At 40.6% G+C, this 26,563-nt stretch overlaps 1 protein-coding gene across 5 annotated transcripts in view; it reads right to left on the minus strand.

Annotated features, from left to right (window-relative positions):
• Nucleotides 1-26,563, minus strand: part of RASGRP1 (RAS guanyl releasing protein 1) — a 97,559-nt gene that overhangs the window by 16,383 nt on the left and 54,613 nt on the right. For 3 of the 5 annotated variants that reach the window (XM_014454755.2, XM_023752904.1, XM_023752906.1), the window contains exons 8-17: nt 25,723-25,839; nt 23,062-23,337; nt 21,609-21,689; nt 20,260-20,364; nt 19,362-19,471; nt 18,548-18,692; nt 17,845-17,881; nt 16,960-17,112; nt 15,137-15,522; nt 4,209-6,712 (exon numbers count right to left, since the gene is read on the minus strand). In XM_014454755.2, the coding sequence (XP_014310241.2) occupies nt 6,578-6,712; nt 15,137-15,522; nt 16,960-17,112; nt 17,845-17,881; nt 18,548-18,692; nt 19,362-19,471; nt 20,260-20,364; nt 21,609-21,689; nt 23,062-23,337; nt 25,723-25,839 (1,545 nt within the window). In that variant the 3' untranslated portion in view covers nt 4,209-6,577. Of the gene's footprint in view, nt 1-4,208; nt 6,713-12,875; nt 13,000-15,136; nt 15,523-16,959; nt 17,113-17,844; nt 17,882-18,547; nt 18,693-19,361; nt 19,472-20,259; nt 20,365-21,608; nt 21,690-23,061; nt 23,338-25,722; nt 25,840-26,563 lie in introns of those variants that run through there. The other 2 variants (XM_023752903.1, XM_023752905.1) reach the window with 2 other exon arrangements.

The following is a 26,563-nucleotide window of genomic DNA, read 5'->3' on the forward strand; positions in this document are numbered from 1 at the left end:
GGAGGAGGTAGTAGAGGAGGAGGTTTCCAAGGCAGGGGAGATTATGGTGGGAGGGGAGACTATGGTGGGAGAGGGGGCTATGGTGGGAGAGGAGGCTATGGTGGAAGAGGTTATGGAGATCCATATGGAGGAGGTGGTGGTGGCGGATATAGAAGGTATTGAAAGGTACAAAAATTAGCAGTGCTTACTTTTTGATAGCTACATTAGGTATAGTGTTCTAAATAACATATTTGAATGTCATCTATGAAGTAAACACTGTTAGATTCCTTGATATCATTCTTGAATTGGGTTAATATGTAAGAGCATTGTTTTATACTGTATGATCTCTTGGACAGAGTGATGAATTTTTTTTCATATCCTGTGTACCCTTGAGCATATTATGTCTTTTTAAAAAACAAAAAAAATGAGCAAAGGCTATTTTTAAAATTGTAAATATTACCATCAGACTTGGAAAAATGGAAAGTATTTTATTGTCATGATTGAATTTAGATTGTTACCTGTATTTTATTCAGGTTTGACACTCATAAAACAGACCCCACTTGTTATTAGACTGTTGCCTCATCTGTATTCCTGTGTTTTATATTTATTAATTTTACTTTATAAAATAGGGAAAGGGACTGATAGTTTTGTTCAATAGATAGTTGTCATGGCTTGTTTTTTCTTTTATAGGAAGTGATTCCTCTGCCCAGATTTCTGTTAAAATTCCACTAATTGAAGCCTGAGTCTACTTTTTGGTGTGCATATTTGATTTATTTTCCACCTGGATTTGAAATTTGTGATTTTGTTTGACAAAGCAAAGTTTGATTGAGGTCAGAATTACTCTAAAGGGACAAAGACATGAACCAGTTTTACATGATGGTGTAAAAAAATATTCTTATAAATTGTTTCTTCATCCTTTGGGCCATCATTTTAGATATTAGAATGTTAAATGGCAGGCTGAACTGTATTACATAGGATTAGAGCAGCACTTTCCAGTTTTAATAAATCAGAGGTAGGCCAAGACATCCCTTGGTAGTTCTGATTCAGTTAGATTTGGAAAATACAGTGTTAGAGAAGCATTATATGTGGTTGGAGCAGTCAAAGGCTTGGTGACCAGGAGTTGTGAATTTGAATTATGGCGCTAGCTGAGGGGTGCTATGGGCTAAAATGATCAAAGATCTCAAGGATTGATTTGTCCTCATTTGTCAGATGAGGAATGTATGTGATGCTTGAGCCCTACCCAGGTTGTTTCATATAGACCTAAGTACAAGTGAAATTTGTTGGGAATTTATAGTGCGCCTATTGTGAATGGTTTAAGAAGTGGGCCAAGTTATGCATTTTTCTCTTAATGTAGAGAGAGAAAGTGATAGCCATACAGATTTTTTAAATTCCCACCGTAAAGCCTGTATCCCGACGTAGGCTTCTGTTCAACACCTGTGCATAACACCTTTCTGTGCTCTAACCACCTCAATAGATGAATGCTGAGTACCAGTGGGTATTGGTATTTGGCAGTTCTTGTTGTTTTATTTGTTTTATAGTAAACCCTGTGGTGAAACCTAAAATAATGTTAAAACTTTAAAAGTAAACATTGTGTGTAGTCTTGACCATGTGTTTTTCAAGATAACCCTTCAAAGAAATTTGTTAAGTATAGGAAAACAAATGTTTTTGATTATTTGTAAACTTAGATTATTTTTTAATGTGCTTATATTTAATGAAAAGACAATTTTATTTGTGATTGTTGGAGAAGAATGTTTTTCATAATTAAGAAAACATTTTTATCAGTAGCTATGAACTCTGAAAAATAATTTTTAAAAATATATAAGCAGAGACCACTGGAGTAAAGTATTTCAAGAGAGTTGCTAGTTAAAACGTTCACTTAAAACTTTAACATTTCTGCTTTATTTCTTTTCGGAAGCTTTAGTTGCTGACGTAGGAGGGGCTTATAACTACCTTCAACTATTATCACTAAAGGTTTATGAATAATGACAGAAACAGTAGTTCATCAATTTCTGTAAGATTTCTTTGTACCTTCATAGGAGTGCTGTTGGATTATCCACAGGACTCACTGTAAATTTTTACAGGTTTAGCACTTGCTCCTGCAATCATGTCAGAGCTGGAGCAACACATTTACACATTCCTATAAACTTCACGTGAATAAAAGCTGAGTGGTCTAGACTCAAATATCTTATTCTTTCTTCTGAGCTAAGATTTTAATGATAATCTTTGTTCAGTAAAAATTTCATTTGTAGAAGCAGTATCTAAAATAGTACTAAGGTGCCCAGCTGGCGTGGTTCAGTGGTTGAGCATCGACTGATGAACCAGGAGGTTATGGTTTGATTTCTGGTCAGGGCATGTGCCCAGGTTGCGGGCTGTAGTCCCAGTGTGGGGCATGCAGGAGGCAGCTGAGCAATGATTCTCTCTCATCATTGATATTTCTAGCTCTCCCTCTCCCTTTCTCTCTGAATCAATAAAAATATACTTTAAAAAATAATAAAATAAAATAGCAATAAGGCCACCTGGGGTCTTATTGAAAGGGCATAATGTAAAAATGTTTTATAAATTGGAGTGTAATACAAATGTAGAGTATGATGAATGGTACTTAACTGCATCCTAAAGTTCAATACCTTTTTTGTGTGCTGCTTCATTTCTTTTTGCCTGGTTCTCATTTTCATATTACCTGGTTTTCCCTCCCCTTTTTAATTTTTCTTGCATTGGTCTAGCCTTTGGTATCTAATAGCATCTACAGATATGTCATTACTAGGAGTTTCTGGGTTAAAGAAGGTAACTATGCTCACATTTGGACTGTACTAGTATAAATAACATAAGTCCTGTCCATACATAACCACCACACATTAATGTCAGCTCTCAGCAAAAGAGAGGGTCATGTGTTTTCTTTGAACCTATTCCCTTGTGTTCTGCAGATCAGGGAAACCTTACTCACTAAACAGAAAAAAACTGCAAAACATTTTAAATCAAAAACATTTAGTTGCCTGTATTTGTATCAAAAGAAGGTTTGAAAATCCATAAAAGATCTGTGACCAGAGAATGTTCTAAGCAATGATACTATCTATATCGTGTAAGGAGCACAAGATAGAGATTTGGGATGGGAATTGGGGCTGGAGGAGAGGAAATTTAATCTCTTCTTTAGGTTTAGGTTGTCAGAGTGACTTCATTATTTTGTATACAATATAATGAAAATTGCCAAAATGATGACTACACTCACATCCAAGTGTATCAGAATGCATGCTGTATTGGGATTTCAGTGATTGGAATTTTTCTTCCTTCTTCGTTGGTCTGGTTACACAGAAGTTGGCTGGGGATTAGGGAAATCACAGCTCTCTCTCATCTATATATATCTGTATATATAAAAGCCTAAACGACCATTACAACCAAACGACCGGACAACTGGTTGACCAGTCGCTATGACATGCACTGACTACCAGGGGGCAGAAGCTCAATGCAGGAGCTGCCCCCTAATGGTCAGTGCACTCTCACAGCCAACCTTCCGCGGCCCCTTCCCCCGGCCGGCCAGCCAACCTCCTATGGCCCCTTGCCCCATCCCCTGGCTGGCCAACCTCCTGTGGCCCCTCCTCCCCAGCCATCCCCCCTCCCATCGGATCCTATGGGGGGGGGGCAGTCAGCCAATTTCCCTTGGCTCCTCCCCACAGCTGGCCAACCTCCCGCAGCCCCTCCCCCTGGCCGGCCAGCCCTCCTGATAGGCCTAGATTGCCAGGCCGAGGGACCCCACCCATGCACGAATTTGTGCACTGGGTCTCTAGTCACTAATCATGAGCACAAATGAATTGCTCTGGGTGGTCTGTATACTAGATTGAACCATCATTCTCTACCAATTTCACCCACAGCTTCAAAGTTTCTCTACTTGCCAGTTTTCTTGGATAGAACTGTGGAATTAAAGACCAAAGCCACAGAGAAATGACAGCCTCAGATCTGTGTCCTCAGTGTTAAGTGTTTATAGACTTAATATTTAGGGATCACTGTAAGTCATAATGCAGTAAGATGGGAAAAGGTTGAATATTTCTGTACTGTTACTTCTTTGTGTTATAAAAAGATTTAGAAAAAATTTTACTAACTAGTTAGTTGCTTTGCTTTTTCTTCCAGAACTGTTTGGTTAATACAATAGGGGAGTAGTCTCAGCTGTGGATTATAATAAAAATTCAGGTGAAGCGTCTACATATTCATGAACTAGAAGAAATACAAGACATCGATGCTATAGGGATCCTAATGTCTTTTATCATATAAATATTACACAAAGAAAACTTACAATAGATATAAAAAAACTTTACAATCTGTACATTTGTTTTTTCCTTGTAGTTCTTTTACATAATACATCTTTAGACAGAAATTCACAACCAGTAAAAACGCAAGTCAATTACCAAAGAGAATGAGAAGTGACATTGCTGTTAACAAAACAAAACTTGTCATTGTTTTGGCAGATAAATATATGCCCAAACTTATTCAAGTCAGTACAAGACACAGAAATTTGTATTCTAGGCTTAACAATAAAAGTCTATTCCAGATTATTTCTGTAGATTCCACACAAATAATACTAATTTACACACTACTTCTTTGGCCCTAGGTGGGCTGTAAAAACCTGTGATGAAATTACTGCTTCCTATCCATTCAGGGGTAAGATTCTTTAGCCATGTTAATTTGACTAACTAAGAGGACTGACATTTTGAATTCCTATAGATTACAGATTATTTACATAGAAACTAACCTGGAATCTGTATTTTGGGTGGAGGGAAAGAAAAATGAAAAAATTATTGTTATGTGGCTATGTGTAAAGAAAATTGAGCTGTACTGTTTTTGGTTTATATCAGAGGAAAAGGATAATAGTGAAGAATATGAATTTTAAAGATGATCATAAACTCATGTTCCATATAATGTAAGTGGCACAGTAGAGTAGCTTCTATAAATTCACATATTAGGTGGTGAGATTTAAGTCTGTGTGTAAAGTGATTTTTTAAAACACAAAGGAAAACTAGTCACTAGCTTTGTCACTAAAGCTCAGTATAAGGAGGTATGCAGATAGGAACTAGTCTTTCATCAAATTAACTTCTTAAATGGTCTGAATCCTCCAAGGAAGCTACACTATGTATATGTACTTTGTACTCTAATACTTGGTGTTGTTGGCTTTAGGTTTGGAACTTCTCAAGGTTGGGATTATATTCTTGGCATGTTGTTCAACTTGTTTATGAATTTCAAATCAGTTTTGTACCAGGCTTTCTAAGCATGGAAGGTAAGTCGCCCCCCCCCCCCCAAAAAAAAAGAAAAGAAAATGATCATTGGACTTTTTTAAATAGTCTAACAAAGGAGTTTGTGATCAGTTGCCCAGACAACTAAATGAGCCCATTTATCGTTAACTTTCATTAATAGATAACTCACAGGGCTCTTACCTGTGAGGTTACAAACAATACAATTTACATTGTGAGTAAATTCTTCATCTTATAACAAACTGAACTTATATTTGTGAATTTATGTAAATGACTAAAAGTTGTTTAATTCACTTCCACATTTTATGAAGGGGGAAACAAAATTCCAAGTCACATGCACGCCTGATACTGTATATACATAATATATACACATATATACACGCTGTCAGCTGTTATTGAAGGCTCTGATCCAATTAGCTTATTTCTAAATGGTATTAATAGTGAAGGCAGTATACTGGTAAGCACAACTTCAGCTCAAAAAGTTACTTAAAAAAGGGTAAAGATGGCACATGAAGAGCTAAGCAGACTCTGTTTTTTTTTAAAAATAGCCATAAAGTCCTAATTCTATCCACTGTAGAGGACAGACATGTTTGCATTACGTTTATTTTAGCTAATTAGTCATGTATAAAATGGTAATAGTCATGTTTTCAGGTATTTAATTTGATTACTTATTTTATTATGACTTTGTGACTAAAACTATTAGTTGATATACAACTGGATAATGTCATGTTGTTGAATAGGCCTCCACAATTTGTACTTACATTCTAGAAATTCAGCTCTAGGTAGATATCCTTGTGTATATGATGAGCACAGTGAGGAAGGATGGGGGTGGGAGGGGCTAATTGATTAGATTTGAGGTAGTGAATCGGGAACCAGATTCATAAAGAATGCTGGAATGTAGAGGAAGTGAATCTACTTTAATATTATAAATAAGCTTTGAGTGGAACAAAGTAAATTCCCCAGTTTACAGAAAACCCCAGGGAAGGAAGCAAATTCATTTTCCAGAGATTTTAGTTCTGAGGAAGAAGCAGCCAGGCAGGCCACATAGGAGAAGCTACCTTGTCAGAAAACTATAGTCATGTTCTTATCATGCTTTTGCCCTTAGTCTCAGGGGAAAATGTTAGTGGTATGAATGGCAAAAATTTTGCATTTTTCAGTTTTCCTCTTTGATTCAACTGACTGGAAGAGAAAACAATATCACACATTGCCGGGGGGTGGGGTGGGGGGAGAGACTAGCTTTTCCTTTTTAAAGTACCCCCTTTAAAGCTGGTCACTCTAAGGTTCCCCAATCTTTGTGTTAACTGGTTTGGGAAATGATATCTCTGATCCATTTATCTACAGATTGTGCTCCTTGAGTTTCTGGGCTAAGAACTGTCACCCTGTTCCATCTGAGCTAAGACATGATTGCTTTTTGCAAGTTGGAGGCTTTCTATTTTCTTCTGTGCATATCTCAGTTGGATCTTTAGAGCATCATTATCTGCTTTCAGTGTATTTATTTCCTAAAGAGAAAGGAGAATGAGGTATGTTAATAAAGCAGCAATGAATAGTAAATCAGTTACAATATCGGAAGTACTACACTTGATTGGCATCTCCCATTCATTGTGGCTGAGTATTAAAAAAAAATTTTCAAGACAGTTATTTTACCCTTAATATAAACTAATAAGTTAAATAACAAATGAACATGTGCAAACAGCAATTAGTTTTTGTTAATCATATCAAAGATGTGAGTAGCTAACAGGCAGAATAAACCATTCCAGGGCAATAGATGGATAATGACACAACCTATGGCAATTGTGTAGCAGGAGACCTAAACTTGGCAGAAACAAAGTCAGGTTTGAGGTATGAAAGCAGTGATTCGGAATACTGTAATATGATATATCATAGTTCATTTTTCTTCAAGTGTTTTTACCCCCAAATCATTGAAAACTAGTGAACTCTTGGCAAAGACAGGAATTTTATCCCAGCCTCTAAACTGGAATCCAGTTATCTAATTTTCAGTGAGTTAATTATATGGACAGCAGTTGGTTTCCAGTCTTGAAGTTTTTTTAAAATTGAAATATATTTGGCACATAACATTATATAAATTTAAGGTGTACAACCTGTTAATTTGATAATTATGTATTGTAATATGATTGTCAAGGTCGCTATAATTAACACCTCCATCATGTTACATAATTCTTTTTAGAAGTTGGAATAATTCTAGTCTTCTTAGCAAGTTTGATGATACAATATTATTGTCTATAATCTCTATACTGTGCATTATATCTCTAGGGCTAATTTATCACTTGTTGTAAATTTGTACCCTCAACATCTTTCCTCTCCTCCCACCCCCATTGCCTGGTAACCACCATTTTATTCTCTGCTTTTATAAGTTTGCTTTTTAAAATTCTCCATATAAGTGATTCAGTATAGTACTTGTTTTTCTCTGTCTGACTTATCTTAATGTGCTCAAGGTTCATCCATGTGTCACAAACAGGAAGATTTAATTTTTTTTACGGTTGAATAATATTCAATTGTATACATGTACCACATTTTCTTTATCCATTCATCTGTCTGTGGACACTTAGGTTGTTGCGTATCTAAATAATGCTGCAGTGAACAGGTGGTGTATTTGTTTTTGTTTTTTTTAATTCTTTATTAGTTAAGGTATTACAAATGTGTCCTTATCCCCCTGTATTTATGTTTTTGAGTTAGTGTTTTCTTCTGATAATTACTCAGAAGTGGAATTGCTAGATCATGTGATAGTTCTATTTTTAATTTTTTGAGGGACCTCCATATTGTTTTCCACAGTGGCTGTACCAATGAACATTCCCACAACAGTGCACAAGAGTTCCCTTTTCTCCATGTCCTTGTCAGCACTCATTGCTTGTCTTTTTTAACATTTATCTTTATTGTTGAAAGTTTGACAGGTATCTCTTTTTTCCCCCCATCCTACTCCCTTCCCCTTCCAGGCCTTCTCTGCACTATTGTCTGTCCACGGTCTATGCACATAAATTCATTGGTTAATCACTTCCTGCTCCCCCCAATCCCCTGAAATACGTCAGTCTGTTGCATGCTTCAATGTCTTTGGATCTTTTTTTGTTCATCAGTTTATTTTGTTTGTTAGATTCCAAATATAAATGAGATCATGTGATACTTGTTTTTCTCTTTCTGGCTTATTTCACTTGGCATAATACTCTCCAGGTCCCTCCATGCTGTCTCAAAGGGTAAGAGAGCCTTCTTTTTTTACAGCTGCATAGTATTCCATGTGTAAATGTATCACAGTTTTTTAATCATTCATTTACTGATGGGCACTTGGGCTGTTTCCAGATCTTAGCTATTGTAAATAATGCTGCTATAAACATAGGGGTGCATATATTCTTTCTGATTATGATTAGTGTTTCTGGCTTCTTAGGATTAATTCCTAGAAGTGGGATCTGATGATAGCTGTTCTAACAGGTGTGAGGTGATATTTCATTGTAGTTTTTTTTTGTTTGTTTTTTTAATCCTCATCCAAGGATATTTTTCCATTGATTTTTTAGAGAGAGTGGAAGGGAGAGGGAGAGACATAGAGAGAGAAACATCGATGTGAGAGAGACACATTGATTGGTTGTCTCCTGCACACGCCCCGACCAGGGCCCAGGCCCAGGCCCAGATGGAGCCCACAACCTGGGCATGTTCCCTTGATCAGAGTCGAACCTGGGATTCTTCAGTCTGAAGGCTGACGCTCTATCCATTGAGCCAAATTGGCCAGCACTCATTGTAGTTTTGATAGGCATTTCCCTGATTAGTGATGATGAGCACATTTTTATGTACCTGTTGGCCATCTGTATATCTTCTTTGGAAAATACCTTTAGTTCTTCTGACCAATTTTTTTAATCCTTCCCCCAGGATATGTTTACTGATTGTAGAAAGAGAGGAAGGGAGAGGGAGAGAAACATTGATGTGAGAGAGAAACCAATTAGTTGCCCCCAGTATGCTTCTGACTGGGGATTGAACCTGTAACCTGGGTATGTGCCCTGACAGAAATCGAACCAAAACCTTTTGGTTTATGGGACGATGCTCCAACCAACTGAGTCACCAGGTCAGGGCTGCCCATTTTTTAATTGGATTTTTGTTGTTATTGTTTGAGTCTTTTAAAATACATATTTTGGACATTAATCCCTTATTTGATATATAGTTTGCAAAAATGTTCTCTCATTCTTTATCATTTTGTTGTTTCTTTTGGGAAAGCTCTTATGTTTAAATGTAGTTTTATTTGTTGATTTTTACTTTTATCTTTGCTTTTGGTGTCATATCCAAAAAAATCATTGTCAAGACTAATATCAAGGAACTTCTTCCAAACTATGTTTTCTTTCAAGATTTCTATAATATCAAGTTTTACGTTTAAGTTTAAGTCTTTGATCCATTTTGAGTTATTTTTTGTGAGTGTAAGATTCCCAGTTTCATTGCTCTGTATGTGTTTTTCCAAAACCATTTGTTGAAGAGACTTTATTTTCCCCACTGGGTGCTCTTGGCTCACGCATTGAATATTAGCTGACCTGTACAAGCAGGAGTTTCATTCTGAGCTCTCCTTTCTGTTACATTGGTCTACATGTTTATTTTTGTGCCAGTACCATACTGTTTTAGTACTGTAGCTTTATGGTGAAGTTTGAAATCAGGGAGTGTGATACCTCCAAAAATTTTTTTAAATAGGGATTGCTTTGGTTATTTGGGGTCTTTTGTGGTTCCATACCATTTTTAGGATTATTTTTCCATTTCTTAAAGAATGCCATTGGTATTTTGATGGGGATTACATTGAATCTATAGATTGCTTTGGACAGTGTGGATATTTTAACAATATTAATTCTTCTAATCCATGAACACAGGTGTCTTTCCATTTATGTCTTCTTCAGTTTTAGCAAAGTCTTGTAGTTTTCATTGCATAGATCTTTCACTTCCTGGGTTAAATGTAGTCCAAGTATTTTATTGTTTTTGATGCTATTGTGAATGGATTTTTTAGATGTATATTAGTAGAAATTCAACTGATTGCTGTATCCTGCAATTTTACTGAAATTGTTGATTAGTTCCAACAGTTTTCTGGTTGAGTCTTTGGATTTTCTACATACCAGTACAGACTCATAATATCTGCAGACAATCCTATTTTGGGTGACTTTTATTTCTTTTTCTAGTTTAATCACTCTAGCTAAGACTTTCAGTACTGAATAAGAGTGGGCATATGTTGAGCCATCCTTGCATCCAAGGGTAAATCCCACTTGGATTTATATAACTGTTACTGGTATATAATCCTTTCTGTGTGTTCTTGAATTTGGTTTGCTAATATTTTGTTGATAATTTTTGTATCTATATTTATCAGTGATATTGGTTTGTATTTTTCTTGTGGTGCCCTTATCTCTCTTTGGTAACAGGGTAATGGTGCCCTTGTAGAATGAGTTTGGAAGTATTCCCTCCTCCTCAGTTTTTGAAAGAGTTTGAGAAGGATTGGTGTTAATTCTTCTTTGAGTAGAATTTGCTAGTGAAGCCATTTCATTATCCTGGGATTTTTTTTGTATTGAGAGGTTCATTACTATTCAGTCTCTTTGTTCATTATTAGTCTGTTCAGATTTCTACTTCTGTCTGGGTATATTGTGTGTTTCTAGAAATGTATCCATTTATTTTAGGTTATCTAATTTATTGGCATATAATTGTTTATAATAGTTTCTTGTGGTGTCATGTATTTGTGTAGTAACAGTTGTAATACCACATTTTGCATTTCTAATTTTATCCTTTCAAAGAATCAGCTTTTAGTTTCGTCGAGCCTTTCTATTTTTACTTGTCTCTATTTCACTTATTTTTGTTCTGATCTTAATTTTCTTTCTTCTTCTAACTTTGGGTTTAATTTGTTCTTTTTTAAGTCCCAAGAGGTGTAAAGTTAGGTTGCTTGAGATTTTTTAAGATATGCATTTGGTGCATACTGTAAGTTTTGATATGTTGTATTTCCATTTGTGTAGAGGTAATTTTTTATTTCCCATTTGATTTCTTTGACTCAATGGTTGTTCAGTTTCCCTCTTGTTAATTTCTAGTTTCTTACCATTGTGGTCTGAAAATATAGTTGGTATGATTTCAGTCTTTAAATTTGCTGTGATTTGTTTGTGCCCTATCATATGATCTATCCTGGAAAATTTATATTCTGCTGCTGCTCTTTGAGAGAATTTTCTATGTATGTCTGTTAAGTTGATTTGTTCTAGAGTGTGGTTGAATTCTAAAATTTCCTTGTTAATTTTCTGTCTAGATGATCTATCCTTTGATAACAGTAGGGTGTTGAAGTTTCCTACTATTATTGTGTGGTCCATTTCTCCCTTTAGATCTGTTAGTATTTGCTTAATACATATATTTCAGTGCTCCAATGATGGCTGCATATATATATATATTTACAATTGTACATTTGTCTTGTGTGGCTATGGCCACCTTGTTTTAGTTTCTATTCATGTGGAATATTCCTTTTCTATCCATTTTGAGTCTGTGTCTTTAGAGCTAAAATGAGTTTGCTATAGGTAGCATATAATTGGGTCTCTTTTTAAATCCATATGGCCTTTTGATTGTTAAACTTAATCTATTTATATTTAGAGTGATTATTGATGTATAAGAACTTACTATTGCCATCTGGTTGTTGTGTATCTCCATTGTTTCTTTTTCTCTCAGTTTACCTTTGTAAAGTGGTAATTTTCCATGGTAACTTGCTTAGTCTCCCCTTTTTGTGTTTCATAACTCTACTTTAGATTTTTGCTTTGTGGATACCATGTGGCTTATAAAAAACATATCATAGATAAAATAGTCCTTTTATGCTGGTAGCACCTTATCTTCATTTGTCTATAAAGTTTCTACTCTTTTACTTCTCCCCTTTTATATTTTTGATATCACAATTTACCTCTTTATGCTTTGAATTCATTGAGAAATGAAATTAGGTAATAGTTCTTTTTAATACTCCTTAAGTCTTTATAATAATAAAAGTGTAATATGCTAATTAGACCAGACAACCAAACGACCTTCTGGACGAAGCTGAGTCTGCGAGGGCCGAGCCCCTTGCATGAATTTTGTGCATCGGGCCTCTACTACTACCATAAAGCAGTTAACACCCCTTTCTAATAGATAGCTATAGTTTTTCTAATTCTAACTGTTTATTGCTAGAGTAGTGTAGGAAAGTAGGTTATGGGACAACTGGGCCAATAGCAGTTGTCTATAGGGTCAATACTAACAATGTACTTCTTTTTAGAGTTTACGGTGAGCTGTGGATGGGGCTGTTGAATTGCAGGTAGACTAATCATGTATGGATTTTACTTAATGGAAAGTGGGACTCATTGTGTGTGTGTGTTTTTTAAACATAATTGTGAATTCTTGTCCCTAGGTCACTATGACAAGAATAAATGTAGCCCTGGCCGGTTTGGCTCAGTGGATAGAGCGTCGGCCTGCGGACTGAAGGGTCCCAGGTTCGATTCCGGTCAAGGGCATGTACCTGGGTTGCGGGCACATCCTCAGTAGGGGGCGTGCAGGAGGCGGCTGATCGATGTTTCTCTCTCATCGATGTTTCTAACTCTCTATTCCTCTCCCTTCCTCTCTGTAAAATATCAATAAAATATATTTAAAAAAAAAAAAGAATAAATGTAAAGAGAGGCAAACAGTAAGAGGGTTTGTGAGTTCTGGTATTAGTGGGTAGGAATTATTCTGGACCTACTTCATCTGAAATCTCTCTACCACCCATTTCTTGCATCAGGAAGTCATTGTTGCCATCTACATTGTTCCTTTTCATGGACATGTAAAATGTCAAGACCTGAAGCAAACCGTAAAGAGAGCATATGGAATCCTGGCCCTGTATTTTACAGAGGACTGAATAGGTCAAAGAGTTTAATGGGTAGTTGTGTTTCTGGGGACTAGAAACACAAATCTTTGTAAAGTTCTTTCTCCTCTATTGGGTTCGCTTTTCAAGATTTCTTTCACCTTTTGATTGACTTAAAGCATGTGTTAAAAATACTCTGAGAGAGTACCTTTCATCCAGAAAATCTGTTCTTTTTTTCATGTGTCTCCTAATGTTATATCTTTTTGTTTTTAATATATTTTATTGATTTTTTTCACAGAGAGGAAGGGAGAGGGATAGAGAGTTAGAAACATCGATGAGAGAGAAACATCGATCAGCTGCCTCCTGCACACTCCCCACTGGGTATGTGCCCGCAACCAAGGTACATGCCCTTGACCGGAATTGAACCTGGGACCCTTGAGTCCGCAGGCCGACACTCTATCCATTGAGCCAAACCGGTTAGGGCCTAATGTTATATCTTTTTGTTCCAGACACCAAACCAAGATTTTCTTATTATTATGTATGTAATTTACTTCCCTTTTTAAAAAAATATTTTTTATTGATTTTAGAGAGGATCATCGATTGGCTGCTTCCTGCATGCCCCCTGCTGGGGATAGCCCACAACCCGGGCATATACCCTGACCAGGAATCGAACTGTGACCTCCTGGTTCACTGAGCCATGCCAGCTAACTTGTTTCTTTAAATGTGCCTCTAAGTCAGTTCCTGGAGTTTGACAGGAAAGGTACAACACTGAGAACAAGGTGGGAATCCTGAGGCCATCTTACACAGCTTCACTATGTATTATATAGACTTATGTAAGGAATTCTATCTAGGTGAATGTTGGCTTTATATTGTAATGATAGACCTCCAAAAACACATTGCCAACCTTGATGCTTGCGGGTCGGGGGTGGGGGTGGGGGGGAGGCGGGGAAAGGGCAGATAGGCATTCCTCCCCTGTAATAAAGTGAATGATCTCTAAAATGACTTAACTTACCTGCCATTGGTAAGAAACTATATCTATAAACAAGAAGTCTATTAAGCCAGCTCACTGTGAGCTTTGCATGCTGAACAAAAAGAAGTATGCTAGTAATTGACCCTACAGAGGAGAGTATTTGGAAATTACCTGTTCTATCTCCTACTTTCCTTTTTTTTAAAAAATATATTTTATTGATTTTTTTTTACAGAGTGGAAGGGAGAGGGATAGAGAGTTAGAAACATCAATAGGAGAGAAACATCAATCAGCTGCCTTCTGCACACTCCCCTACCGGGAATGTGCCCGCAACCAAGGTACATGCCCTTGACCGGAATCGAACCCAGGACCTTTCAGTCTGCAGGCCGACACTCTATCCACTGAGCCAAACCGGTTAGGGCACCTACTTTCCTTTTTATTTTTTAACCTCCTTATTCCCTTCTCTCAAATCTTTGTCACCATATTCCCAAACTCCTTTTGCCACCATTAGGTACCTTATTAGACATTGTGAGCCTAACAGAGAAAAGAAGCTCCCAGTAGCACAATTTTTAACATTTTATAGATTATATTGCTGTATATTATATTCAGCTATGCATTTGCCAACTACTATTGATTTAGCTCTTCAGCACATTGCCTGATGTGTTAGAAATGATATCCCTCATTTACATTAAGAGGGAGGCCTTTCAGTTGGTGAATTATGATACACTTTTTTTTTTGGTAGCACACTGATCACCTACCTTCTTTTAGGAAGATGCCTAGGCAACCATGAAGGTCCCCAAACATAACACTGATGAATAGAGTAAAAATTATAAGGAAGAAGGATTTAGGCAAGTTCACTTTAAGTCCCATCTAGAAAAGGGGTGTGGGGTCAGCATTGTAAAACTGGTCAGTAGGAGTTGTTTTGGAGCCTCCTGTGAACAGTTTGGGCCCTGGCACATCTATGGCAATAGGGAGCCCTGTATATATCCTGTTGTAGTCATGTAATGTGAGTCAGTGCCCCCACTCGTTTCTTTGAGAGAAAGCCAGAATCTCTTTACTTGTTTTAATCTGCTAGTAATCAACCTGGACTGAATCTTCAGTTTACGCTCCCTTCCCTGGTTTAGCCCCATTTCTCTCAGAGTCTGAAAACAAAGGAAAAGGTACCTGTTCCAGCTCATGGTAAGTTGGGAGTCTGAGGTGGCGGAGTTCCTCCTTTGATTTCATGAAGGAGTCTTTATTCTCCCACTTGACAAAAGCCCGCTTTCTGACCAAGACTGGGCTGGGGCATGGAGACGTAGGACTAGGAAGCACGTACAGAGTGTCCTGGGCTGTCTTCCTTGGGGAAGATAGCGCAAAAGGACCAGAAGGGCCCTCGCTGCCCATCCAATGCAGTGCTTCGGTCTGGGTGGCCTTGTGGGCGACAGTCCTCTTCAGCCGAACAGAAATCTTCTGTGAGGACACTCCCATGAGCATGATGGTCCGATCCTTACTTTCTTCACTTTGTTCCACAGCCTCCCCATTAGGGAATGGAAAAGGTCCATCCTCAGGTGCTGTAGGAAGACATGAGACATGTTAGTGCTCTAGTTCAGAAAAGCAGAGACTCAGATTGATAAATTAGTTTCAGAAACACCCATAGGCCCCAAATGGGCTCATTTTTAGGCACCCAATTTGGGGGGTGAAGGGGACTGAAACTCAGGGACTTTGCTGGCCAAGCTGTGGCTGCTGGTATCAGGCTGCATTCACCCTGAGGAAGGGGCATCTTTTTCTATTTGCACAAAGGTTGCCTAGAGGGAAAACTGAAGCCCCTGCCTCAGGGCTGTCATATTTCATAAATATCTTCAGTAGACCCTGGGATTTGGGAGCTGTCAGCACGCAGGTTTTGGTCCTGATACAGATGGCCTTGATTAGCTGCTAGGAATTCTCTGTGGCACCTATTTGCGAATTTGTACAATAGGCACAGCTTAACTGTGATAGGGAAGTTCTAGCAAATATATTGCCCCCCTTTGATACTGATTGGAAAAGGAGAGAGGAGTCATTCTGGTTTTCTTCTTCGAACAACAGCCTTATCCAGGACCCAGCTAGGTATTAACCAAAAGAAGTAAGTTCCTGGAGATGTAGAGTAGGAGCGGATGAATTTGAGATGGGGGTAGGCTTTAAGATAGGCAGCAGATCATCTATGTTTACTGCTCTGCAAAGACTCAGCAGTAAGTTTAAAATATGCTTTTCTATTAGCAAACTTTCCAGCTAAGACATTGAATTGGTAAAGTAAAATGGCTTTGGACAACGAGAGTTTTCTACTTAGCATTTGTAATCCCAATCAACAATTGTAATACTAGGAATACTTGTAATACTTTTAAGGATCCTACCTAGTATTTTTCTCTAGGGGAACATAATTTAAATTAACATTAAATATTTACCCAAATAAAGCTCAAAATTACACTGTTATTTAAGTACCAGAATAAATTGTTATATTCACTCTAAAATAATTTCACTGTCTCTTTTGGAGGAGTAAGGTAAGTATGAAAAGATACAGCCTTTTTCCAGACTTCACGCTGAGACCCCAGACCTCTGTGTTATTTTCTGCATGAAATTTGCATTTTATGTGGCAGTTGTTCCCAAAGATGATGTAACTCTTAAAATATAGGGCACATAATATTCAGGCATGTCTTCCATAATGGAATTCGTGCTGGTTTCTATTAAGAAAGAGAAGGATGGCATGGCTCAGTGATTGAGCGTCGACCTATGAACCAGGAGGTCATGGTTCGGTTCCTGGTCAGGGCACATGCCAGGGTTGTGGACTTGATCCCCAGTGTGGGGCGTGCAGGAGGCAGCCAATTAGTGATGTTTCTATCTCTCTCCCTCTCTGAAATAAATTAAAATATATTTACAAAAAGAAAAGAAAGAAGGATAAAGATAATCTTTCCTCCCTGAAAACTTCATCCTTCCCATTTCACTTTCCAAGATAGATGTTCCCAATGCCTCCTTACCATGGAGCAGGTCTTTGGCTCCCAATGAGCAGAGGTTGAACGTTGGCCCCACAGCGGTGCTATTGTCTGTGAGAGCTGCTGAGTTCTTAGCTCGCTTCTTGCACTCGAACACAACCAGATCTTTGCATTGTTTGTGGCAGTTCATCCCACAGTCTATGGACAAGACACCCCAGTCAGAAAGTCTTTCAGCACACATCGCTTTCTTCTCTAGGGCCCTCTTGTCACATATGCCTGCCCTCTCTTCTGGAGCTAGGACACCTAGTGAACCCAGCATTCCCACTTGGTCAGTCCTGGATCTCTCAGTCCTGTTGTAGCCCTTACCACAAGGTGAGGAAGCGGCACCTGTTGCCGCGGAGGGAAGAGGTGGTGTCTTGGTTATCCCTCACATACTGCCTACTCTAAGGAGACCCTCTAGAGCCACTGCTCTAGAGGCTCTCAGCTGTTAGGTCTTATCCTTCCTTCCTTTCATTAAAATGTCTCTTTTCCTTCACTCCTGAATTTTTCTAGTCACAGGGAGGTGTCTACTCATCAAAGGAAAGCTGACAAAGGCATTGGTAATCACTTCTGTTCCAAAAGTGATTCTTTGCCTTTCACTGGGGATCTGCCTCTCCAGGGCTGTCTGGGAGCATAACCTCCTAGCAGCCACCCGTATTTCCAAGGCAGAGAGAGGCTCTTATAAGGGAAGCTGCATAACTGGTCACCCAGGCACTCCTCTCTTCTATATGGTGGCAGTCACTCTCGAGGGTTCCTCTAGGGGAGCCAGTCTGAGGATGAGGCTATGCTGAGAAGTTGTGGACTGAATGGACAACTACTATGAACAAACAATCTTTATAGGAAAATACCTAAGACCAGGGAAAACAATGCAGTCGCAAAGCTGAGCCTTACCTTTACATCGATATCCTTGTTTGATCACTCCCCAGAGCTATGAGACAAGAGACAGAATGCACCACATGTCACTCATCTATCTGGCAGGAGGCTAGGCATTGACATCACTCTTGATTTTCCTTCATTCTACTTCCTACCTCAAGAGGGAGGGAAACCTCATTTCTCTCTTATGTATTGTCCCTTCTGACCTTAAATTGAAAACTGGGAGAGTTTGTGCTGATCAGTCAAATGTTCTCAAGAAGCTCACAGGATTTATGAGCCAGGACTTCTCTAGGCCAGAAGTGGAATCATATCAGGATCCCAAACTAACAAATCTATAGAACCCTGGGGTCAGGGACTGGGTTTGGGGGAAACTTGGTCAGAGACGGGACAGAGGATGGGCAGAGCCCAGATGTAGGGCGGGGTGAGGATGTTTTTACAACATTTGAAACATATGAATATATAATACTTAAAAAAATATATATCCCAAATTTAATACTTATTTATCCAAGGCCCCGTACCAGAGGGAAAAATAAATCAGGAAGGAATGGAAAAGATGAATGCACATAAATGCATTTGAGGACTAGGTTATTCTAGGTGTTTGCTTAGGCTCTAAGCTGGGATGAGCTGATAAGGGCTATGAGGTCTGTGCATAGCTTAGTCATTTAACCTGTCTTGTACCCCTCCCCAAGTTCAGCCCTGAAGCACTCCAAGGACAACTTACAAATCCAGCACAGTTGTCACAGAAAGTAGGCTTCAGGTAGGTTGTCTCTTGGAAGTTGTGAGGAAAGCCCAGGCCCAGCTTGGAGTAGATGGAGCTGGCCCTCATGAAGTAGGCCGTGATCTCGTCCCGGCTGATGAGGCCTTCCCTGCCAGCAAACGACAGACCAGGATGTGGGGGGTAGGGGGGAATTCACCTTTTCATCCTTGAGTGGAAGTACACTATGTATTACCTGGTAATTACCACCATGAGCCGTCCTTTTAATCATACATGAATAGCTTGTAATAAGTAGTGGAGACAGCATTACTCACTTTTATGGAGTTGTTCTTTGGCTAACCTAGGTTTTCCCAACTAATTTAACCACTATCTACAGGACTTTAAAAAATTATGGAAATTGTGTGTATAGGGAGAGATACCTTATGCTACAGTTTCTGACTTCAGACAGTAATAATACATAACTTGAACCCACCAACCATATATTTGGTTTTATATAGAGAACCAAGATAGAACATATGTAACCTTGTGAATAGTAAATATGCTGATTATTAATAAATATTAGTTTTTCATGATCTGTAAGGACAAAACAAGAAGGAGACTAAACTTCTTAAAATTCATAGTTGACTATTACTAACCTGGCTTCATGATCACTTGTCCAATCCAAAGCCAGATAGGCATCATTTGATGATTGCTCTCTTAGCCCGAATATTCATTAAGTAATCATAGCAGCGACACATCCAAGTTTAGAAGTTCTTTTAGTGATACACAAACTGCTTTTACTAAAGGGCTCATAGCCACATTCCCATTCACAAACTCTCACCTGTCTTTGTCCATCACACAGAAGGAAAACGGAAAACTCGCAGCAATTTTTTCAAATTCTTCCTGAGAAATGTATCCATCTTGGTCATGATCATAGTTCTTGAAGACAGACTGTGAAAAAGCAGTTTCTTTGGTGATCACCCTTTAGGCAAGTGGCAAAGGGGCTGGGGCGGCTGGTAGGAGCCTCTCCTCCCCCTCTGAGGGGCGGGGATGAAGAAATGCTGGTGAAGCTGCTGCAGAGAAGCGTGGGTCACCTCTGGAGGGTGGCCAGGGGCTTTTGATCCATTAGCACAGCAGTTATGCTGCCACCCCTGCCAGTGTACTGCTCACCGCACAGGGGTGTTCTCCCTCGCTCTGCCCTTCCTTGCTCCTCTGTGAAGCTATAGCGCAGTTGGAAGGGCTCCCTCCCCTCTTAATCCTCAGTTACTCGTCCTGTCACTCTCTGGCTGTTACTTTTCTGTGGTTACGCTGGAATGGTCCATAGGGATAAATGTAGAAATATGAACCTAATGTACTGCCCCTCAGCATTTAGCACAGTGCACTCAAGTGCCAAGATTTTCAGTTTTAGATTCTCATTACCTTTTACTCAAACCTTTTCCAACACCTTTCTGCCTCCAAATCAGCTGACAAACTTTAAATCTATTCTCTCCTGCTAGGTCTGTCAGAGGAGGCTCACCTCCCCCCACATAAGGCCAAAGTGTGTTGGCCCAGTGTAACTGAGCTGTTTTGCAGCTACAGTGTGAGGAGTAAGTTGTCCCTGGGCTCACACAGGAACGAGTTTCCAGTTTCTTACCTTGTGTTTCTACCACTGCGCCCCCCCCCCCGCCCCCCCGCCCAGCCCCACATACAAAACGAAGCCAAGCAGTGTCTTGCTTTTGTCTGGTGAAAGCTGTACTTACATCCACCATCCGCTGGACGTGCTTGCTTATAGTCTTTGGGTCAGGTTTGGGAGATACTCCAGAGGCCCAGTCCACTACTACTGGTGGCTTTGAAGGTGTTAGTGGCTGAAATGAAATAAGACAAAGAGATCCCCATGACTATAATGCAGTATAATCCACAGCTCCTTCCTCTCCCACTACCTGAGGCTGCAACCACCTGCCAGCTGCAGATGACCCCCAACTATGCCTGTGGCAGGGAGCAGAGAGCCCACATACTGAAAGAACAGTAATCGTGGCTTACACAAGCATTATGTTTTACTGTTTACAATACGCTCCTCACATACGTCATCTCCATCTAAACCTTTTGTCAAAGCTATCAACAAAGAGTAAAGTGGATCACTTAAATTTCCTCTCTGTTCTCTACTGGCTACTTAATAGAAATAGGATGAGGAGGAAAAATAGCTAAAAGGCAGGAAGGTGCATAGACAAGCTGAGATGGAATCCATTCTAAGTATTTAAGACTTGGCCCAAATTAAAAGCTCTTCTAAAAACAGGAGAAGGTACCCTTTCCATTGAAATGCCTTCTAACATTCTGAAAATGGAACCAGGTATTGTCAGTGAACATTGTTAATTACAATAGGAAGCTAGAACTTGCTCTTCTGTATAGATACAATGAAATTTAGCCACAGGTAAGCTGAATTTCTTCTGTGGGGGCAAATCTTTCCTTGAGTACCACTTGTTTTGGGAAGTGGTACTCAAGGGAAGAGTACCACTGTGGGGAGTTACTGGTCATTCAGAAGATGAATAATTAATCCTGTCTGTAGGAGAGGCGGGGCCAGAGAACCTGGTATGTTTGGACTGGGTAGCGCTAGCTCTGTGCTGTTTGAGGTCTTCTCTGCACAGCGGGTCAAAAAACGTAGTAGACTGCTCTTTCTGACCCAGGTGACTGCAGAGTGATGGGGCTTTTCCTGTCTGCCAAGCTAGAAATCCTCCGAAGTTAGCTTCTGAGAGTGCGCATATGGCTCACATTCTTATCAACAAATCACAGGAGGGAAACTGATGGGCCACTTTATAATACATAGGAGGGCGAGGGCCCTCTGTCCCACAGTATTCTCTCCCATCTCTAATCTGCAAACCACTGGCCAACTCCCCCATGCAATCTGATGCTCTGCGGTGTTTGGTTATTTACTGTTCACACGTTAGTTATCCCTTCAAGAGGACTATTTGGTCAGGAACTGTTCCTCACACATGTGGAAGTTTTCTCTGTGCCTAGCACAGGTTTGGGCACAAAGAAGACACATAATACTCTTATAAAACTGAACTAAAAGGCCGATCCTGTTACCTGCAAGAATCGTAATAGGAAAACTCACGGGGGCTCTGTGGTTCCTTGGTTCCCGGGCGTAGGAGAGCTCGTAGATTTCATCCTCAGTGTAATAGAGATCGAGGGATAACTGTGGATCAAAACAACAGGGTTACCTGCTAGGATGTTGTATTTCTTTCTCTCTTGCTTCTTCCTCTCCGGTGGTTTACTCTTCTAGGCTCTTAGTAGTTTGTTTTTAAAATTCTCAGTAGGGCAATGGGGCAAGCATTAATTCTTTTTTGTTAAAATGTTTTTAAATTTTGGACAAGTCTCAAGATGCCCTCATTTAAATGACAGTTTTATCTGTAAGCCTTTATGTAGAATTTAGGTGCTGTGTGGTCAAATGGTCCATACCTCACTTGTTCTTCCCCAAAGCAGACAGACACATGATCTTAAAGGATAATTTGTGTGGTCTGATACTATTAAAATTTGGTTCTTGCACCAGAACCCAGTTTAAATAACGGTATTAATTAAACCATATTCAGAGTTAATAAATTTTATATTTATTAGAGCTTGAACATTTTAGAGGACAGAGGTCTTACAAATAATCTTGTTCTGATCCTATAGTCCATGGATGAGCTTCAGGAGGTGCAAAGCTCAAAAATACTTGGCTTATGTATATTTTTTTCTGGGAAGAACATTCAGCTTTCATCACAGGATTTGTGATCCCCTAATAGGATTCTGTACATCTTTCCACAGATGACGTCTAAGGCCAAGACCAAGGCCACCTGGCCATTAGAGAAAGGGCTAGGATTAGAACACTAGCTGCAAAGCTCAGGCCCCATTGGAATCATCCTGTGAGGTAGGAAGAGGCTGTAATTATTCCATTCTGCCAAAAAAACACATTAAAAATTGTATAATTTTAGAACTCGAAGTTAGAATTCATCTCACAGAATAATCCTCCTGATTTTACAGATGAGGAAACATGATTTGGAGTTAGGTGCCCACAGTCACACCGCTGGTGAGCTACAGAACCGCTGGGCTGGAAGGGAGTTCACCTGCTCTCCCCCTGCACCTGAAGTGCAAATCCTGGTCCTTGCACCAGTGTTTGCCTCTCCTTAGCTCGAACACCTCCAGGAACAGGAATCCAAATAGTGAACCTGTTTAGTCCCCATCTCTTACCAAGACTGTATCCTGCTTTGCTCTCAGCTCCTCCCAGAGAGCTTGAGGGCTGACTGTTTTTGCAGGAAGAGGGGAACATTTCCAGGAGTCAGAAAGGCAATTCTGCTTTAGAGGACAGCCGCCGGGGTCCTACCTCCTGGGTCTGAGTCCAGGCTCTGCTGCTTATTAATGTCTGGTCCTCCGGGAAATTATGTCTTTGTGCCTCCGTATCCCCATCCATAAAAAGAGGATAATAGCAGTATCTATGTCCTAGTTTGTATGAGGATTAACTGGACTAACGTTTGGTAAGGTGCGGAGAGTGATGCCTGGCACACACACAGTGCTTAGTCATCGAGCCTCACCGTCAGCAGGTGCACCAAGTCCTTGTTGGCCTCCAAGGGCGGGGCCACCTCCTGCAGCTGGACCAGTTCGTTGATATGATTGTAAAGGGCCAGCAGCTTGTGGACGTTCACCTTCCCATCCTCTAGGTAGTCGGGCATGGCTTCATACAGGGAGATGAGGTCCTTGAGGTGCACCCCCAGGATGGGGATCTTGAAGTGGGTGCACTCCCCATAGGCTCGCCGGTAGTTGTCATAGTTTCTGCAGGAGGACAGCAGCTCAGTCATCTCACCCAGGACCTAAAAAGCAGAAGAGGAGACGCCATCACTGCACCTGGGAGGCAGGCTGTATTGTCTGCAATAGCCACCTTGTCTGCTTTCAGCCTCTACCATGACTGCACCCCACCCCTAATCTGTCAGGAAGGGGTGATTCATCTAAAAGGTGCAGATCATGATCCCCAATTAAAACTCCAGCTTATGTCAAAAGGCTCAGAGTATTTACAAACACAGGTGTGCTTTAGTTGATTCTGCAACATAACTGGAAAACTTTAAATGAAGTCTTATTTATTGCTTTTACACTAAAGTTTTTCTTTTAAAAAAAACATAAGCACCTGATATAAAGTTAAAAAGGTACAAGAGTATACAGAGACTAATGTGTCCCTCTGACCTCTGTCCCTAAGCCACGCATTTCCTTTCCCCAGTGTCTTCCGAGTCCTTCTAGAGCAGAAGGACATTGTTTAACATTTGGAATGTGGTCCTGGACGTGCTGCAGTGCTGCTGGCTGGGGGAGAGCGCCAGAGCCTCGGTCTCCTGCACAGTTTACTCTTCCTGCTGCGCTCTGGGCCTCCTCTCAGTCTCTCAACACGGGCCTTTGTCTAGGAAGCAGGTGACATTCCATCTGCCCACTGAAACTCTGACCCGGACAGACTGAATAGACCAGACCAATTCCCAGGAAAGGACAGGCAGAGGATGAGGCCGAGGGCCCACCCCTCCCTCGCCCTGGAAGGGGCAGGGCCGCTCACCAGCACAAAAGGCAGCAGCCGGCCTGGGGTTCTTTTCTGACACGCCTGGCACAGGTCAGCCAGCCGTTCACAGAACCCCGTTCCCCACTTGTGCTGACCAGCTTTCTCAGAAGCAAAGACGGGAAGTAAAGACTGTCTGCCAACCATGTTACAACAGAAAATGACCTTTTTAAACACTATGCCACAGATTCTTTTAATAAAATTGTGGCCTAAGTAGTACCATCTCTCTCCAGTGAAGAGCCTGGGGTTCTGGATTAGCCTCCCTCAGCAACTGAGCTGGCAGCTCTCCTCACACGTCTCTAGCAAACAGCGCAGGGGCGTGTGAGTAGGGAAGGTGCTCACAGATGAGAGACTAACAGCAAAATAATATATTTATGTTCTCCTTGGAAGGTGAAATAAACTCCTGGGGGACACTTGCTTTAAGCTGGACTTAACTGATTATGCGACCACCCTGAGGGGCCAGCAGCTACAGGCAGGAAGCACTGGTGTGGGGACCCCGAGCTAAAGAGGAGCGAGCTTGTATCTTATAAATGAAATGACACAAAGGCATGTTAGTCTCTGTGGCTTTCCTCTGTCACCTCTGAGGCATGGGCAGAACTCTTAGGGAATTGTGAGGTGACCAGACCATGGGGAGGGGGTGAGTCAGCGTCCTCACAGCCAAGCGTTGAGAGCAGGGGTGATTAACTGGAGACCCCCAAAAGGAGGCTGAACACCTGGGAAAGCAGATGAGGCCACGAGGCACAGATGCCTCTTCCTAAGAAGAGAGTCTCCGCGCCAGCTTGGGAGGAGTGGGGTTTGGGATTAGGGAGGGAGGGTTGGTCTTAAATAGGTGAAAATGCTCAAAGCGCAGTCACTATCTAATTCACACCACACAGCTGCACTGATGCCTTTGGTATGCCATTGTGGCTTACATTTATAACAGCCTTATGAAGGATTAACATGGATCCTGTAAAATCTAAGAATTTAGGAAAATGCATTGGATACTTGAGAACAATATTCCTCAATGAACACTATTACAAAATGGCACCTGAAAAGCTCATTTCCAATTATCTGGGAAAATTCTATCCAGAGTGTCACTCCAAGGGATCTGGAGAGCCAGGGTTTCCATGTGCCCCCATATAAGTGTACTTGACATGCAGACAGAACCACTGGTCCTTTGGGGAAAATATTCTGGGCAAGGGAGTCAGTATTAAAGACAATAACAGAGTCGTAGCCGGTTTGGCTCAGTGGATAGTGTCGGCTCTCAGACTGAAGGGTCCTGGGTTTGATTCCAGCCCTGGTTGGGCATGTGCAGGAGGCAACCAATCAGGATGTCTCTCACATTGATGTTTCTCCCACTGCCACTCTCTAAAAATCAATGGAAAAAATCCTCTGGTGAGGATTATCAACAAAAGAACATTCAGTGGCATATAAGCATGGGAAGGAGGCACATATTTCACCTGACCAGCAGGGACACCGGCAGCGACAGGGAGACTGAGTCACAGTCACTTTCTGATCTGTGACATCCCCACTCCGTGGGTTTCCTTGGGGTTTGCCTCCGTGGTATTTTGCCCGGTTGACGGGATGGTGTGGTTGGCAGATGCTTCCTGGGTTACCCCCTGAAGGAGGAAAGGGCGCTGTCCCAGGAATGTGCTGAGGCTTCAGAAGAGACAGTAGCACTGACCTTGTTGATTTCGTGGGGGACGTGTGAGCTTGTCTCCTTGAGCCTGGAGATGGAGCTGTGACACAGGCCACCTATCACAGCCATCAAAGTATTGAAGTTCTGTAGTTGGTGGAGCTTCTGTGACACAAAACAGGTGAGACAGTCACTGAACATGCCTGTTACATGCGACCTCGTCTCTGGGCCTCATCTTCCTTACATTGTTGAGCACTAGCAACCAGGTGCTGAAATTTCCTGTTCCTTTCTCCCCCGAGGCTTAATCCAGACCAGGAGGTCCCAAGTCTGGTAAGGCGTCATGTCTTCCCTTTGTGCTGGTCCTGGACCACCTGGATCCGTGGTTTCTAAGAACCACCCAAAGTACTGATTTGTTAGCACAAAGATTTCTGGACCCAAGTCCAGATGTTCTGATTGCCTGGATCTGGGGTTGAGCTTAGGGATCTGTGCTTTTAATATCCCATTAGTTAATACCAGAGCAGGCAGTCCGTGTACCAAACTTTGAGATACACTGCACCATCTAGTACTGGGCAAATTAGCATAATCCTATATATCTTTTGCACTGAATTAACCTGTTTTATTTTTTAGGACAAAGTGCCAGTGCCTATATTGGTCAGTAATTGGGACAACGAAGCTAGAATCTCTGGGGAATTTCAAATACGTGTTCACAGAACTGTAGGTCCTTGAATAGCACCATTTCAGTCAACGTCACTTCATTATTATGTTGATGAAGTGTCATGTCAATTAGCTTATTAAATCAATTTATTTATGTCAATCTATTAAACTGGGTTCATTATACATCATAGTACCTATGACGGGCATTAAGTGAAGGACTTAGTGTACCGGTTCC

The sequence above is a fragment of the Myotis lucifugus genome, unplaced genomic scaffold, assembly GCF_000147115.1.
Source record: "Myotis lucifugus unplaced genomic scaffold, Myoluc2.0 scaffold_38, whole genome shotgun sequence".
Classification (NCBI taxonomy): Eukaryota; Metazoa; Chordata; class Mammalia; order Chiroptera; family Vespertilionidae; genus Myotis; species Myotis lucifugus.